This window comes from Pelophylax lessonae (assembly GCF_965119305.1).
Source record: "Pelophylax lessonae genome assembly, chromosome: 2".
Lineage (NCBI taxonomy): Eukaryota > Metazoa > Chordata > Amphibia > Anura > Ranidae > Pelophylax > Pelophylax lessonae.
In genome coordinates, this window is record NC_138769.1 from 322837736 (window position 1) to 322853804 (window position 16069).

At 47.0% G+C, this 16069-nt stretch overlaps 1 protein-coding gene across 1 annotated transcript in view; it reads right to left on the reverse strand.

Annotated features, from left to right (window-relative positions):
• Positions 1-16069, reverse strand: part of TAF12 (TATA-box binding protein associated factor 12) — a 43812-nt gene that overhangs the window by 1908 nt on the left and 25835 nt on the right. The window contains exons 4-6 of the mRNA XM_082248375.1: positions 11332-11409; positions 11140-11254; positions 1620-1708 (exon numbers count right to left, since the gene is read on the reverse strand). Of these exons, the coding sequence (XP_082104501.1) occupies positions 1620-1708; positions 11140-11254; positions 11332-11409 (282 nt within the window). The remainder of the gene's footprint in view (positions 1-1619; positions 1709-11139; positions 11255-11331; positions 11410-16069) is intronic.

Genomic DNA, 16069 nt, shown 5'->3' on the forward strand with positions numbered 1-16069 from the left:
CTAATCAGGTGACTTCTAAAGGCAATTGGTTCCACTAGATTTTAGTTAGGGGTATCAGAGTAAAGGGGGCTGAATACAAATGCACGCCACACTTTTCAGATATTTGTAAAACATTTTGAAAACCATTTATCATTTTCCTTTCACTTCACAATTATGTGCCATTTTGTGTTGGTCTATCACATAAAATCCCAATAAAATAAATTTACGTTTTTGGTTGCAACATGACAAAATGTGGAAAATTAATACTTTTTCAAGGCACTGTATTTTGGAATTGGGTTCGTACATAAACACCAAACAATAGGTAATAATGAATGTGCTAGAAAATGTGAACATATTTATAATGTGAGTGTAAAAAACATTAATAATTAAACATTGATCAAGAGCAATCAGGGGAAACAGGTATGTTCTGTGTGTATCATAGACTACTAAAAGCATGGGGAGATCTTTCATCTAATAGACATGGTAGGCTGAGGTACCTGCTGAGGCACTAGAGGTAGAAGTGACTCACTTGAAAGAATTAAAAAAAAAAATAAAAAATACTACAGGATGGTTACCAGGTCACAACCAAGGCATCATCTGCATCAGAGTCTGTACGCTCCCCTCAATCTTTCTATGGGTGACCAAAATCCAAAAAAAAAAAAAGTGATCGGCCACTTGGCTTCCACCCAAATTATCCATGTGTAGGATTGATGTAAGGACATTAGAATGTTACCATCCCCATTAGAATTTGTTTACAGTTGGGGGACAGCAAAAACGGGCAGCTGCGTTTTGCCATCTGCCAACAGGTGCCGGCCCCTAAAGAGGTTTTAAATGCCAGGAGGCAGGGCGGAGATTAAGGCCATGTGACTGCCGTGATTGGCTGTCGCATGATGAGAAATCTCCCAATCGTGTTAAGTGATAAGGAGTTTCCCGTCTGGCGCCGGTAACTGGGTCGGGAGCGACTTCTCGGCACAGCACTGTTTGCACTAATGCGCGCATATACGCAGCTGCTCGACACCAAGGCAAAGCCGCATATTTGCGTGCAGACGACGCCACACATAAGGAAAGTTATGAGCCATTGTTTAAGCTTGATACTTTTCCCTTCACTGAAAGTAACAGTTAAACACAGTATTCTTTCTTAAAGCGGAGTTCCTGTAAAAAAATTAAAGTTAAAAACTGGCTGCTGATTTTTAAAAACAGCCACTCAACTGTTCCGTGATCCAACGGTGTGCTCACCCCAGTCGGTTTCACCCGCTGTCTTCTTTCCTTGGCGCCATCATCTTCACTACGGGCACCCGACTGTGACAACTGGTGGCTGCACACCTGGTTGGCCACTGCACATGTACAAGTAGCTGGGTGGAAACTTCCACTGTAATCGCCTAGGTGGTCGGAGCGAAAGTGGGAGCAGGTACCTGGTAAAATCAGGTACCCGCTCCCCCCCACGGCTACTCAAAAGTGCCAAAGAAGTGGGAGACGACACCTCAAAGCAGAACTTCCCCTTTTGTGTTGAGCTCCGCTTTAAGGAGTTTCATAACCACTATATTCCAAATATGACTAACAATCTGTTTTCCAAAATAAAATATACAGTATATGTCATTTACAAATAAACACTTCAGATGTCCTAACAATTCCCTTTTTACCTGTTTGTGGGCCTCAGTTGTGCATGCCTTCTTATAGGGCCTAATCTCTTCTGATCCGAACCCTGGGATCCACATGTTCCATTGTCGCTCTGGGTGGATGACAGAAAAGTTAGTGTCCTGCCTTACACATGCAGAACTGTTGAATTCCTATTTCTATAAAGTTCCTGTCATAAAGCAAACTTTTAAACCACATAAATACACAAGTGATGACTGTTGCAATGTGGAAGGAATGCAATTTTTACAGAGATATAAAGCAGCCCATTATCATGCTTATTGTAATACCGATGTGTCATTTATTATATAAACATAATGATACATAACTATGTATCATTTAAATTGTATCTAAAGTCAAAACTTTTATGTAGCTTTAGGGCTCTTTCACACGGGTGATCCGATCAGATCCGCCTGTCAGTTTTTTAGGCGGATCTGATCGGATCCTCCATGCAAGCTCTATGGGGCAGCGGATGTCAGCGGAGACACCTCCGCTGACACCCGCTGCCATCCGCATCCGATCCGGTGCGTGAAATCTGGACGGATGGAAACCCTATTTTTCCATCCGTTCAGTAATCGGATCGGATCTGATGAGAGCGGACAAGTGGTCCGCTCTCATCCGATCCCCCATAGAGGGCAGCGGGGGCTGCGACACCTCCCTCTCCGCTCTGCAAGCGGAGACAGAGCTGTCATCCGCCGGCTCAGCGGGGATCGAGCAACACGGATCCGCCTACAGAGGCGGACCGTGTGAAAGAGCCCTTGGACAGAATGTGGAAAAATTACAACTCCTGTTAAGTTTTTTTTTTTTTAAAGTTAATGAGTTATCAAATGCATAATATAATTCTGCACAGACAGACATTAAGTGGCGGTTCACACTATAGCGATGTCAGACATCGCATGTGATTCGCACCGCACTGCTATGCAAATCACATGTGAGGTCTGTGTGCAATGCAAATTCAGCCACACAGATTGTATGGCTGAATTTGTGTCGCATTCAGGCCAAAATCGTGTAGGACCCTTTTTTTGGTCCGCACCAGGATCGAATTGCATGGGTGTTCACACAGGAATTGACTGTTTGCACTGCTATATGCAAACTAATCTGGGGGTGACATTAACAGTTCACATATGGTAGTGAGAACTGCCTGCGAGTTGGGTGCGATGCGGGAACTCGCAGTGGATTTGCAGGGTTCCCGCATCACACCAGTGTGAACTGGCTCTAAAAACACAATAAAAAGGTAGTACTGTAACCACAACAAAAACAGGCAGTTTGGCTATGATTTTGTTCTTGCATTTGTAGGCAAGATACATAATAAAAAGATGTGAAAAATTTCTCAGTGCAATGTGCTTTCCTGAAAAAGAGATAATATATGTGAAGGGGGGGGGGGGGAATTTAGACAGGTAGGGGAAATGTGTGTGGGGGAGGGGGCATGTGGTCCCTTTTCTTTATGGGTCCTCTTCCAAATGGTATTTTATCCAAAAGTTCCAGACCATATAAAAGTAGTTGAGCTAACCATTTAATTATTATTGCTAATAATAGATGTCGATCATAATCTATGATAGCTTTGTTTTAACTAGGTCAAAGGCAATATTGGAAGATTTCCATTATCAAGGTATCACTATTCTAGCAGCTAGGATTATATATATGTGATCAGTTTTCTGGTAGGTGTGGGTACATGCCTGACAAGTTTGGTCAGCAAAGCTTCTAGGGACATTTAAAAAAAATGACAAGGGAATTAAAAAAGATTTAGATCCTAATCCAAAATCTTTAGACAGGTCCCCTCAATATGAATTACTGTCTTTGTCTACACCCTTTGCATCCGCTTGGGCACGCATTTGGGACAAAAGCTGCTATTCATGTTGGCACCATATAACACCCCATGAAGACTTTATAATTTACTTAATTCAAGGGGGGAATTGTGGATTTTTTTAAAAGGTGAAGAATGCTAGTTTACTCTCTTCTTATTTCCCAGTTCTCTCCAAGGTCATGTTCCTATTTGAGCATACAGGGGCCTTTGGTTGAAAGTTACGTGAGATTATTATAAATAGATGAGAGATATCTGCATTAATATTAACAGAATGCATGGACATTTTCGAAAGCAGTCATAGTAGGGATGTCTTCTTGTTTCATAAAGGAGGCCATGAAATGTTTTATTTGGCTATAAACCTGTACCATTGCATGTTTGGGAGAATGGCGTTGTCTTTCAGATATTCTCCTGGGAGTGAGATCTCACTGGAGTGTGGAAATGTTTGCTATCCTGATAACTACTTTGTTTCATTAAGGTTTTCTAAAAGTTTTTTTTTTTTTTACAAGAAAGCAATGTACAGAAAATGAGGCACAATAAAAGGAGTGCGGGTAAAGTGTCAAAACATAAAATAACATAGTTAAATCGCAATTGCTGAGCAAGATACACTGGTAGGAGGAGTCCATTGGTTTTGCAAAAAGGTGATAAAATGGTATCTGATCAAAGAACCAGTGTAATGTATCCATTAACAAGGGAAAGACTAGGGAAATTCCCTCATGGTCCGGCCAGGTTACAGCATCTATGTGCAGTCACATTGAGAGCAGAGTATGGTCTATGTTCAACTAAGCATTGCATGTGATCCAAGGATCCCACATTTTTAGAAACTTGGCATGGTTAGCATCTAAAGCCCCGTACACACGAACAGATTGTTGGCCGTAAATTGTCGGCCAACGTCCGATCTGCCGATTGTAGGCTTGTTAGTATGATGCTTCCGACAACCAACTGCGAATTTTCGGCCGAAAAAAATCTGGTGTGCATGCTATAAAATTTTTGTTGGCCAACAAAGAACGGCCGATTGTTCCTCAGTCAGTACAGATTTCGGCAGACAAAAATCAGATGAGCAAGACTGGGCATGCTCAGAGAAGAAAAAACACACGGAAAGTAAACCAGCACAGGACATCACTTCTGAAGTTGGTTTTTGTTGGCCAACAAAAGTCCAGTGTAAGTCTAGAGCACATTTTAACCAACAAACAACACTGGACAAAAGACGTCCGATCGGTTGGCCAACAATCTGTGCGTGTGTACGGGGCACAAGATAGGGGTGAGCTTCTCATGCATCATAGTTCTGATTAGCATATGCCTAACTTCAGCGAAATTATTAAATGGTTGTCTCCAGGCTCTGGCCAGGGTCATAAAACAAACCCCACCAGCTTCCTCTAATTCCACATTAGGGACAGAATCTGCTCATGGAACACCTGATAATTAGGTTAGCCCACCAAGAAAAGCTTTCTGCATCAAGAACTGGGATTGTCTAAGGCTGGCCAAAGATAGAGCGATTTTCTTTCCTGCAGCCTATGATGATGGAGGAATCTCTCCCACGAAGCAATAATCACTGTGTTCTCCCAAGGGGAGCTGTCCCAGCCAGGAGAACATGGTGATCATTGCTAGCTGCTATAACAGCATAATTGCATGTAAAATCTGACAGACTGGTTGTACCCAAGTCGATCGATCAACTTGGGTACATTTAGCCTGCCCATACATTGTTCAGATCTCGGTCGGTTACTGCTGAAACAGCCGAGATTCGAACCATCTATGGCCAGCCTAAAAGTGGAAAGGGGGAGCTACAGATGTGTAGGCTAATTTAAATGTGTGTTTGCCATTTAATCTGTCCAACATTTTAAGTGAGAAAGTGTTAGGCGCTGTATAGTGGGTGTATTGCTTGCAAAACAGATCTGCTGGTCCCAGGGCACACAGAGCTGCAAATCAGGTCCCTACTGGATAATTATACTCCAAGCACAATGTTAGTTGTTGGGTCAGATGAGGGGCAGCGTCAATTTCATTGATGAAAATACTTATAGTTTGTCAGCTGCATGTTTTCAGTGACGAAAACTAATCAAAAATAAAATTTGGAATCAAATCAAATGACAAAAATCAATTCCAATTTTCGTCAATGAACAAAAGCAGAATAAAGATTTGAAGGGGGGGGGGGGGGGAGACTTCTGCTTTTCTCCGAGCGCCACCTGTCTGTTAAAGCCCTAGCCTTCTGACTATCCACAAGCTGTATTGGCTGAGAGACATGGGCTCTTGTTAAATCTTTCCTTTTCCTCTGCAGTTGCACACATTACACTATCTCTTTGGTGCCGTCTACTGGCCTTTTCTGAATCGGAAACACAATTCCATACTCAGCCTATAATAATAGCACATTCAAAGTTTAAACATGTATTGCACTACCACATAAAAATAAGTAGGGGACAATCTACTAAGCTGATGAAAGAAAAAAAACAAACACTTTTTTTTAAAATTAAGTAATGTTGGTAATATATTCAGGTAATTTGTGCAATAGCAATATAGTCAGTAGAGCTTACAGTCTTTGTTTTTTTTATATTTTAAAGTTGCACTTCTGTTTGTCAAAAACCAAGATTTTTGTTTGTTTATGAAACTTGGATTTTTTTTTTTTTAAATAAGGACATTATATATAACAACATCTAAATCTGTATCTGTAGTGCATGTTCAAACCTTAATACCATAAATAATGACATGGTATTAGATTTTTACTCCAGGAGTATATAATGAGTTTGGAAATGCTAAAGAAATAATGCACTACAATTTACCTAAACCTATTAGATGTTAGTCAACTAAAAATACAACTAAAACTAACACAATCCAGATGGCTAAAACTAAAATGGCATTTTAGTCAAAAGACTAGGACTAAAGCTAAATCGAAATCTGACGTCAAATATAACACTGCTGAGGGGGGATAAAATGGGATTTTTGACTTACCGTAAAATCCAAGTTCATTAACAGACAAAGCTCCTAATCTTCTTGACTATGTGGGTTATACTGCCACCTACAGGAATAGGACACTAGGCAGAAAACTTGACTACGCCTATGGGGCAGTCCCAGGGGTTATACTCCCACTCTCTGCTATAAGTACTCAGTTTTGTTACAAGCAGTGTCAGAAGAAAAAACCTAACTCCATAGAGGGGTGGGTGCTGTGTCCGTCAATGAACAGAGAAATGGATTTTACAGTAAGTCAGAAATTACATTTTCTCTTTCGTTCATTGATGGACACAGCTCCTCATCTTCTAAACTACGTGGGACGTTTTATGGTTGGGACGCTCAACCATAAAACAACTGGAGCTCACCTGAAAAAAATTAAAAACACCCTTAAAGAGGACGAAGTTATCTAAAGAGTAGCAAAACTTTGTGACCAAAGGAAGCATCCGCAGATGCCAACACATCCACCTTATAAAACTTTGTGAACTTGTGCACAGACAACCAGGTAGCCGCCTTGCAAACCTGCATCACTGACACCCGATGACAGAAGACCCAGGAGGCACGAAGCGCCCAAGTAGAGTGCGCCTTAACAGGGAAAGGAGGAACCGGCCCCTAATGGAATAAGCCTGAATCACTGCCTGTCTGATCCATCTGGAAATGATCACAGCAGAAGCAGCCAACCCTTTGCGAAGTCCATCCGTGAGGACAAATAATGAGTCTGACTTCCTAAAAGACTCCGTAGCTGCCAGGTACACCCCGATTGCCCAAACCACATCCAGGGAATGTAAGGCAATTTCCTTAAGATGCTGAGGCCTGGGACACAGGGAAGGCAACACGATGTCTTCACTCAAATGGAAATCCGAGACGACCTTTGGAAAGAACGATGGACATGACCTTATCCCTATGAACCACCAGGTAAGGTGAACGACAAGAAAGCCACCAAAAAGGCCATCTTCTGGGACAACCTAAGCAGAGGAACCTCCTTAATATTTTCAAAAGGAGGCTTCTGGAGAACTGCCAAATTGAGATCCCACAGCGGCAATGGAGACCGCATTGGAGGAGCCAAGTGTCGAACTCCCTGGATAAAGGTACGCACCAACGAATGTGTGGTAATGGACATTAAAAGAGAACCTCCAACGCCGAAATCTGGCCCTTGATGGTACTCAAGCCCAGGTGCTGCTCATTCCCCCTAGTCCAACGCCTGTTGACTGAGGTAATCCGCTTGCCAATTTTCCACCCCTGGAATGTGCACAGCAGAGAGGGCTGGAACTAAACGTTCTGCCCACCTTAGAATACCGGCTACTTCCCAAGCTGCGAAGGCACTTATTGTGCCCCCTTGGTGATTGACATAAGCCACAGCTGTGGCATTGTCTGATTGAATTAGTACCGGACACGCCTGAAGACGACTCGTCCAATGATCCAGACAAAGTCTGATCGCTCGGAGTTCCAGTACATTGATCGGTAGCCTGGAGTCTTCCTGAGTCCAGACCCCCTGAGCACAATCCGTGCAAAGGACGCCTCCCCACCCAGACAGGTTGGCATCCGTGATGATGACCATCCAGTACAGGGGAAGAAAAGATTTTTCCTAACAAAGTGCCGGTGACTGAGGATTCTTGTTCCATTTTACCAGGATTTCTTTTTGCAGAGATCTCATGTGGAGCTGAGCAAACAGAACTTCCTTGAAGGTAAACACCATCAGACCCAGCACCTACATGCAAGTCCGAAGAGATTACCATCAGCTGGACAGCAGAAGCTGAATTGCCTCCTGCAATTTTTGGAGTTTTTCTAGAGGAAGAAACACCCTGGCTGAGGTCCAGAGTCAGACCCAGATACCCCAGACTGGTGGACAGAAGCCTTCTGAAGACTCCGAATCCAACCGAACTCCCGCAGAGTTCGCTGAGTAATCTCCAAGTTGTCCAGAAGAGCAGTCAGAGACTCTGCTCACAAAAGCAGATCATCCAGGTACCCCAGTACCGCAATCCCCTGCTGACATAACAATGCTCGCACCGGGCCAATACTTTTGTGAAGACCCGAGGAGCGGAGGGGAGACCAAAGGGTAACGCCGCAAAACTGATAATGCTCCTCGCCCACAGCAAAGCGGAGGAAGCGCTGGTGGCCAGCACATATTGGAATGTGAAGGTAGGCGTCCTTGATGTCAATGGAAGTGAGGAAACCCCCCTGGTGTAGGAACACCACTACTGTGCAAATGGACTCCATTCGGGAACTTCTGTACCCGCACAAAGCAGTTTAGCGCTTGAGGTCCAGAATTGGACATACCTTGCCTTCCTTCCCGGGAACCGTAAACAGGTTTGAGTAAAAACCTTAAAAACGTTCCGATGTGAGAACCGGAACAATTACCACTTGAACTAACAAGTCTTGCACTGCCCTAAAGAGATCCCTAAACGATCTGGGGCCAATCGAAGGTTGGAAGGAAAGAATCTTTCCGGAAAATAAGATCGAAACTCGATCTTGTAGCTGGAGCAAAAGACTTTGTGGAGCGAAAGACTTTGTGGACCCACTTGTCCTGTATCAGGTAGGGTCAATGGATCCAGAAACCAGCGAAGACATCCCCCACCGCAGACAAGGGTGAGGGCGCCCCTTCATGCAGAGGAAACCTTGTCCACAGGTCTGGCAGAACCCGCTCGTGACTTGCCAGACCAGGTCCTCTTAGAACCCCCGGCGGAGGCCCTGAAGGGCTTAGAACCCTTGTCTTGAGACCCTGGGGGACGAAAAGGCCGTTTGTGAGCTGAAAAGAAAGGCCCTCCATCTATGATGGGGCTCCTTATCCTTGGAAGCCTGTGATAGAAGAGTATTCTTTCCCCCTGTGAGGCCTTTGATGATGTCATCCAAGGAAGCTCCAAACAGGCAATCCCCCACAAATGGAAGATCCGATAAGACCTTCTTAGCCAGATAATACGCTGCAGGACCACTGCTGAGACAGTCTAGAAACCAAGGGAGCCGCATCCAAAGAGGAGTCACAGACAAACTGTAGCCTTTGGACCAACTGATCCGGCAGCTCTGTTAAGGCGGGCCGGGGGGGGGGGGGTGAGGAGAGAGCTGTTCCCGACGTAGAAGTTTTGCCTGCTCAGTAATAGCTTGTGACATCAGGGCAATAGTAAATACTGGCCTAAGTGCCGAACCAGCCACAGTGAACATATGGCGGGTCAAGGCCTCCGACCTCTTATCAGCCGGATCTGTAAAGACCGGGGACTCTTCAAACAGAATTAGTGGCTTTATTAAACCTGGAACCTGAAGAGTCCACTACAGGAGGAACCGTCCGTTTTTTAAGGAGGGAATCCTTATAAGGGTACCGCATTGCAAAATGCTTAGGGATTGCAAAAGTGCGTTTTGGTCAACCCCACTGTTTTGTGACAATATTGTCAAAGAAAGTGGGAAAGGGGAACACCTTCGCTGCCTTGGAGGACCTGTGGGTGCCAAAAGGTGACCCGCGCCTCCGAGACTGCGTTAGTCGCACCCTCCATCTTTGATACAATCAGCGCATCCACTAGCGCCTTTTCATGCGCGGCTAGAGGAATATTCCTCACTATCTGAGCATGCAGGCCCAAAAGGGTAACTCATATCCGCGGCGGCCGAATCAGATTCAGGATCTGATGAGACAGAGGAAGCAGGTGAAGGTGAGGGGACACTTTTCACTAGCCTGTTTTCCCAAGACCAAATCTACCTTGGAAACCAACGACTCCAGGACCGCCATCAGTGCAGTCAGCTGTCAGGACCCAGAGGGCCCGGCAGCCTCTGAGAGGGGGATCAGGGGGTGAAATATTCTCCAGGGACTCAATCAATGGAGAGGGGAACCCACACAAAAAAAAGTATCACACTGCAAGGGACATCCCACCAGGCCCAGCACAGAACACTACGGCTGCTACAGCAGAGAGAGTGAGAGAGAACCCCACAAAAAAACTCACTACCACCCATCAGGCACTTACAGCACCGAACTGCACACCATGTGGCGATCAGGAAGAGAAGTATCCAGGGATCAGTACTGTGGCTGAGGAGGGGCTCCCACCGCCTATTACCGCCCATGCGGCTTTAAAAACATGGCCGCCGCTATTTTCAATGGGAAACCACAAGAAAAAGGCAGCCAAGGCTACACAAACATGGCCGCCCCGCAAGCTCCCAGGGTGGTGGACCCCAGGAGCTCAAAAACGATCCCAACAGAAAGGAGGGCCATGGCAGGCCCAGCCTCCTCCCAAAGTTTGATCATCATCCACACCCATCGCCATCTCAACACCCCAGACTGACCTAAAACGGTATGTCCACCCCATGGGGGGTGGGAAGATGAGGGGTGACAAGGCCTGCAGAAGACCACAGAGAAGGGGGGGTGATGTCTAGGAAAAAAGCGCCAGAACCAGTGATCCCAGTAAGGAACTAGGTCCTTACTCCTAAATAGGCAGAAAAAAAAAATAACTGAGTACCTATAGTAGAGAGTAGGAGTATACCCCATGGGACTGGCCTATAGGCATAGTCAAGTTCTTTTCTGCCTAGTGTCCTACTCCTGTAGGTGGCAGTATAACCCACGTAGTCAAGAAGATGAGGAGCTGTGCACGTCCATGAACGAAAGAGAAAAGTATTTTAGTAAGTTCAGCATCCCTAGGCTTCCTAATTTTTTGGGGAGTGTATAGTGTCAGTTTTTTTAACGGATCTGGAAATAAGTACAATGACAAATACAGGTCCTGTAAAAATAAAATATCATGTATGTCAATAGAAATTCCATATTCGGACATCTTAAACTCCATCCTGATTGCAAAACAGGAGTACAATAAGCAAAATACCTAGATGAAGCTGAACATCTTTAACTTCCAAAGTGTTTGATCTACGATGTCGGGCTAGCTGGCAAGCTGCAGAGACCACGCTCTCAATGAAATCATCCGCTATCTGAAGCAGCATCTGGATTGGGAGAAATTATCAGTCACCAAGCCACTTTAATTCAGAACAGTGTCCGGTTTCATTTTTGAATGTCTTACCTCCTCCACATCCTCATCTAACTGTTCATTTGGATCAATTTCTCTGACCAAATCGTGAAGCTTTTTCTTAGTCAATACCTGAAATTAAGTAATAAGAGTTTAAAAAAGCTGACAAATCCTGTAAAGTAGAATGTGCTAACAGGAGAACTTTTTGCACTAATCACTCTACCTCTGCTCTTGATTGATGATGGAGCAATGCCTAAAGTTTTTACAGTTCTATATTCAGAATATCCACTAACTGCCTTTATCATACATAGTCAAACATAAAGAAGCTTTCAACATCTGATTTCACTGATCTATCACAATAAACCATGAGGTGTGCATATATATATATATATAGAACAGAAATGAAAGGCACAAGGTACCTGGCATGCTGTCGTACACACTACTACAAAAGGGGCATTGTGAAAAACGGAATTTTTGTAAAATCTTACCTGTAAAATTCCTTTCTCTGAGTCCTCCGACAGTCGCCGCCACCTTCATATTCATCACAATGGGGTATTAGACTTTGCTCCGTAGGAGTAGCTAGGCAACAGAATATGTTAACATTAAAGCTTTTAACATATCCCACCCCCAGGGGGTGGTCCCCTCAGTCAATACCCTCCTACTTCCTGTATCCATATCTCAGTTTCAGTGGAATAGCAATAGAGTATACAACCAAACCCCAAAAGAGGGGCGGGGGCGGCGACTGTCGGAGGACTCAGAGAAAGGAATTTTACAGGTAAGATTTTACAAAAATTCCGTTTTCTCTTACGTCCTCCGACAGTCGCCGCCACCTTCATATTCGTCACAATGGGGACGTCCCAAAGCAGTGCAAACATGAGGGGTGGGAAACGCAGCCGCGCCTAAAGGCAACGCAGTCTCCACATCAGAGAAAGGAACCTTACCAAAGGAAGGAAACCAGCTGGGCAACATGAAAAAAAGGGTGCTCAACAGGAGCAACAACCCAGGAAAAACAAATAACCCAGGGATAAAAAACGTATCCCAAACAGCCAGGGGTCCAAAACAAGGGACCCTAAGGAACTGCCGCACTAAGAACCTTGCGGCCAAAGGAAGCATCTGCCGATGCCTGAACATCCACTCTGTAGAATTTTGTGAAAGTGTGCACGGTCGACCAGGTCGCCGCCTTACACACCTGGGCCACAGAAGCCCCATGATGACAGGCCCAAGACGTACTCAGAGATCTAGTAGAGTGCGCCTTCACAGGCATAGGGGGAACTTTCCCCTTCAAAGCATATGCCTGTTCAATGGTCTGTCTGATCCATTTGGCGATGGTAGAAGCCGACGCCGCCATGCCCTTCCGAGGACCCTCTGGAAGGACAAACAAAGAATCCGTCTTGCGAAAAGACTCAGTCGATTTAAGGTAAACCCTAATCGCCCGAACAACATCCAAATAGTGAAACCTCACCTCCTTCGGATGTTTAGGCTTCGCGCAAAGCGAAGGCAAGACAATGTCCTCATTGAGATGAAACTCCGAAACTCGCTTCGGAAGAAAGGAAGGATTAGGTCGCAAGACCACCTTATTCAAGTGAATGACCAGATACGGAGACTTGCAGGACAAGGCCGCCAGCTCCGACACTCTGCGAGCCGAAGTGATCGCCACCAAAAAGGCGACCTTCTTGGACAACACAGCCAACGAGATCTCCCTGATCTGTTCAAAAGGAGCATGTTGTAACACAGATAGGACGAGATTCAAGTCCCAAGGAGGCAGAGGTTCCCTCCTAGGAGGGACCAGATGTCGCACTCCTTGAACAAAAGTGCCAACCAAGGAGTTAGAAGCCACAGGACGTTGAAAAAGAACGGCCAGCGCAGACACCTGACCCTTGACCGTAGCCAGCGCCAAACGCTGGTCGACACCCGTTTGAAGGACAACACTCTAGAAACCGAGTATGTGCGAGGTGAAAACCCCCTGGACTCACACCAGGCAAAATAGGCCTTCCAAGTACGGTAATAGACCTTCCCCGAGGAAGACTTCCTCGCGTTGATCAAAGTGTGAATGACCTCAGGGGAGAGACCCCTATCCTTCAGGACCTCGGTCTCAACAGCCAGGCAGTCAAAGCCATTGACTGTAAAGCAGGATGGAATATCGGCCCATGAGACAGGAGATCGTCTCGAAGAGGCAGACGCCACGGGGCGTCGACCGCCAGATTCACGAGGTCTGCGTACCAGGACCGGCGAGGCCAGTCCGGAGCCACAAGAATCACCGTGCTGTGTTCCGAGTGCAACCTGCGAAGGAACCTGGACAGCAATTGAATCGGTGGAAATGTATACATCAGTCGGTACTGATGCCACGGAGCTACCAACGCGTCTGACGCGTCTGCCCGAGGATCGCGCGTCCTTGCCACGTACCTTTTCACCTTGTTATTCAGACGAGACGCGAACAGGTCCACATCTGGAAGACCCCACTTCGCGCACAACTTCTGAAAGACATCCGGGTGGAGAGACCATTCCCCCTGGTCCAGGGTCTGGCGGCTCAGATAATCCGCCTGCCAGTTCTCCACCCCCGGAAAGTGAACTGCCGATATCGCCGGGACGCGAGTCTCGGCCCAAGACAGAATGTCGGCTACTTCCCGAGCCGCACGGGCACTCCTGGTGCCCCCTTGGTGGTTGATGTAGGCCACCGCCATGGCATTGTCCGTCTGCACCCGAACCGGACGGCCCTGGAGCCTGTCCGTCCAACGTCGAAGGCAGAGATTTATCGCACGCAATTCCAGAATGTTGATCGGAAGGGAGGACTCCCCCCTCCGACCAAGTTCCCTGGGCGGACAGAACGCCCAGAACACCACCCCAGCCCAACAGGCTGGCATCCGTGGTGATCACCGTCCATGAAAGAGGACGAAAGGACTTGCCCCCTGACACCGTCGGGGACTGGAGCCACCACAGAAGATCCCTTCTGGTGCGATGGCTCAACGAAATCTGGAGATCCAGAGATTGTGGTCGCCCGTCCCACCTGGACAGGATCTCCGCTTGGAGACCTCGCGTGTGAAACTGGGCGAAGGGAATCGCCTCGAAAGCCGAGACCATCAACCCCAGACATCTCATGCATGTCCGGAGCGACGAGCACGGAACGTCCCTGAGGGACCTGACTTCTTCCTGAAGAGTCCTGAGTTTGTCGTCTGGCAGGAAGACCTTCGCCTGGACCGAGTCCAGGATCATTCCCAGGTAGGGAAGCCGAACCGACGGACCCAGCGTCGACTTTGGAAAATTTATCGTCCAACCAAACTCCTGTAGAGTTTGCAACGTGACGGACAGGTCCTTCTCCAGACCCTGGCTGGTCGCAGACCGAACCAGAATATCGTCCAGATACCCCAGGACAGAGATGCCCTGGGCTCTCAACAAAGGCAGAACCGGCGCAAGCACCTTGGTGAAAACCCGCGGAGCCGAAGCGAGACCAAAAGGTAACGCCAGGAATTGGTAGTGATCCTCCGCAATGGCGATTTGAAGGTACCTCTGGTGACCTTCGAAAATCGGGATGTGAAGGTACGCATCCTTCAAATCGATGGAGGCCATTCCTGGGCACGGTGAATAGATTGGAACAGAACCCCCGAAATCTGTCCCGATGAGGAACCGGAACCACCACTCCCTGAGCCCTCAGGTCCCGCACCGCTAGGTGCAGATCCCGCACACGCTCCGGAGACAGTTGAAGATTTGAGGGAAAGTATCTGCTCTCCGGCCGGGAGAGAAACTCGATCTTGTAGCCAGATCGAACAATTTCCTGAACCCACCTGTCCCGAACACGGGCCAGCCAGGGTTGAAGAAAACCGAGCAAGCGTCCCCCCACCCCAGAACTGGGTGAGGACGTCCCTTCAGGCCGCATTGTTATGGGCAGCGGGTCCGGACTGGCCGGACTTCTGCTTACCTGACCACGGCTTCTTTTGGGAGCCTTGACCCTTGAACGGTTTGCCCTTATAGTGCGACCGAAAGGCACGAAAGGACCCCTGAGAAGGCCGAAAATTAGCATGCTTCTTACCAGGAGCCGCCTTAGCCTTGCGGAAGTGGGGCAAGAGCGTGCTCTTACCACCCGTGATCCCCTTTATCAACGTATCCAAGGATTCTCCAAAAAGGCGAGATCCATCATAAGGCAGATTGGCTAAGGTCTTGCGCGAAGATTGGTCCACAGACCAACACTTTAACCAAACCAGGCGGCGAGACAACACCGCCACGCTGTGTACACGTGCAGCCAACGGCACTAAATCCAAGTCCGCATCACACAAATACATGACACCCTGATGGATTTGATCCACCATATCCAATGTCGCCGGTGAGGCCGAATCAGCCACCAGGACGCGCCTAAGCACCTGCGTCCAACTCGCGACAGCCTGGGCTGCCATAAGAGAGGCAAACAGAGCTTTTAGCATTGAGCCCGTAACAGAATAAGTATGATGGGCAAGAGACTCCAGTCTCCTATCCGTGGCATCTCGGAACACCGGAGTATCCTCTGCAGGAATCGCAGTGGACTTATTCAAAACTGCGATCGCGTGATCCACCGGAGGAGGTACACACCACCGTTCATCAGTAGTAGGCGTGAAAGGATAACGCAGCTTGAACCTACTTGGCACAGCAAAAGGCTTGCATAAATTGCGCCATTGTTCCTTAACAGCGCGCTGAAAATCAGCAGTGCAGGGAAAGACCTGCGATGTCTTGCGTCTTTTCTGCATCCCATAAGCCGCCAGGGCAGCAGGAGGACATGGTTCATCCTGCAAACGCAGCGTTTGTTTTATAGAAGCAACCAATTCAT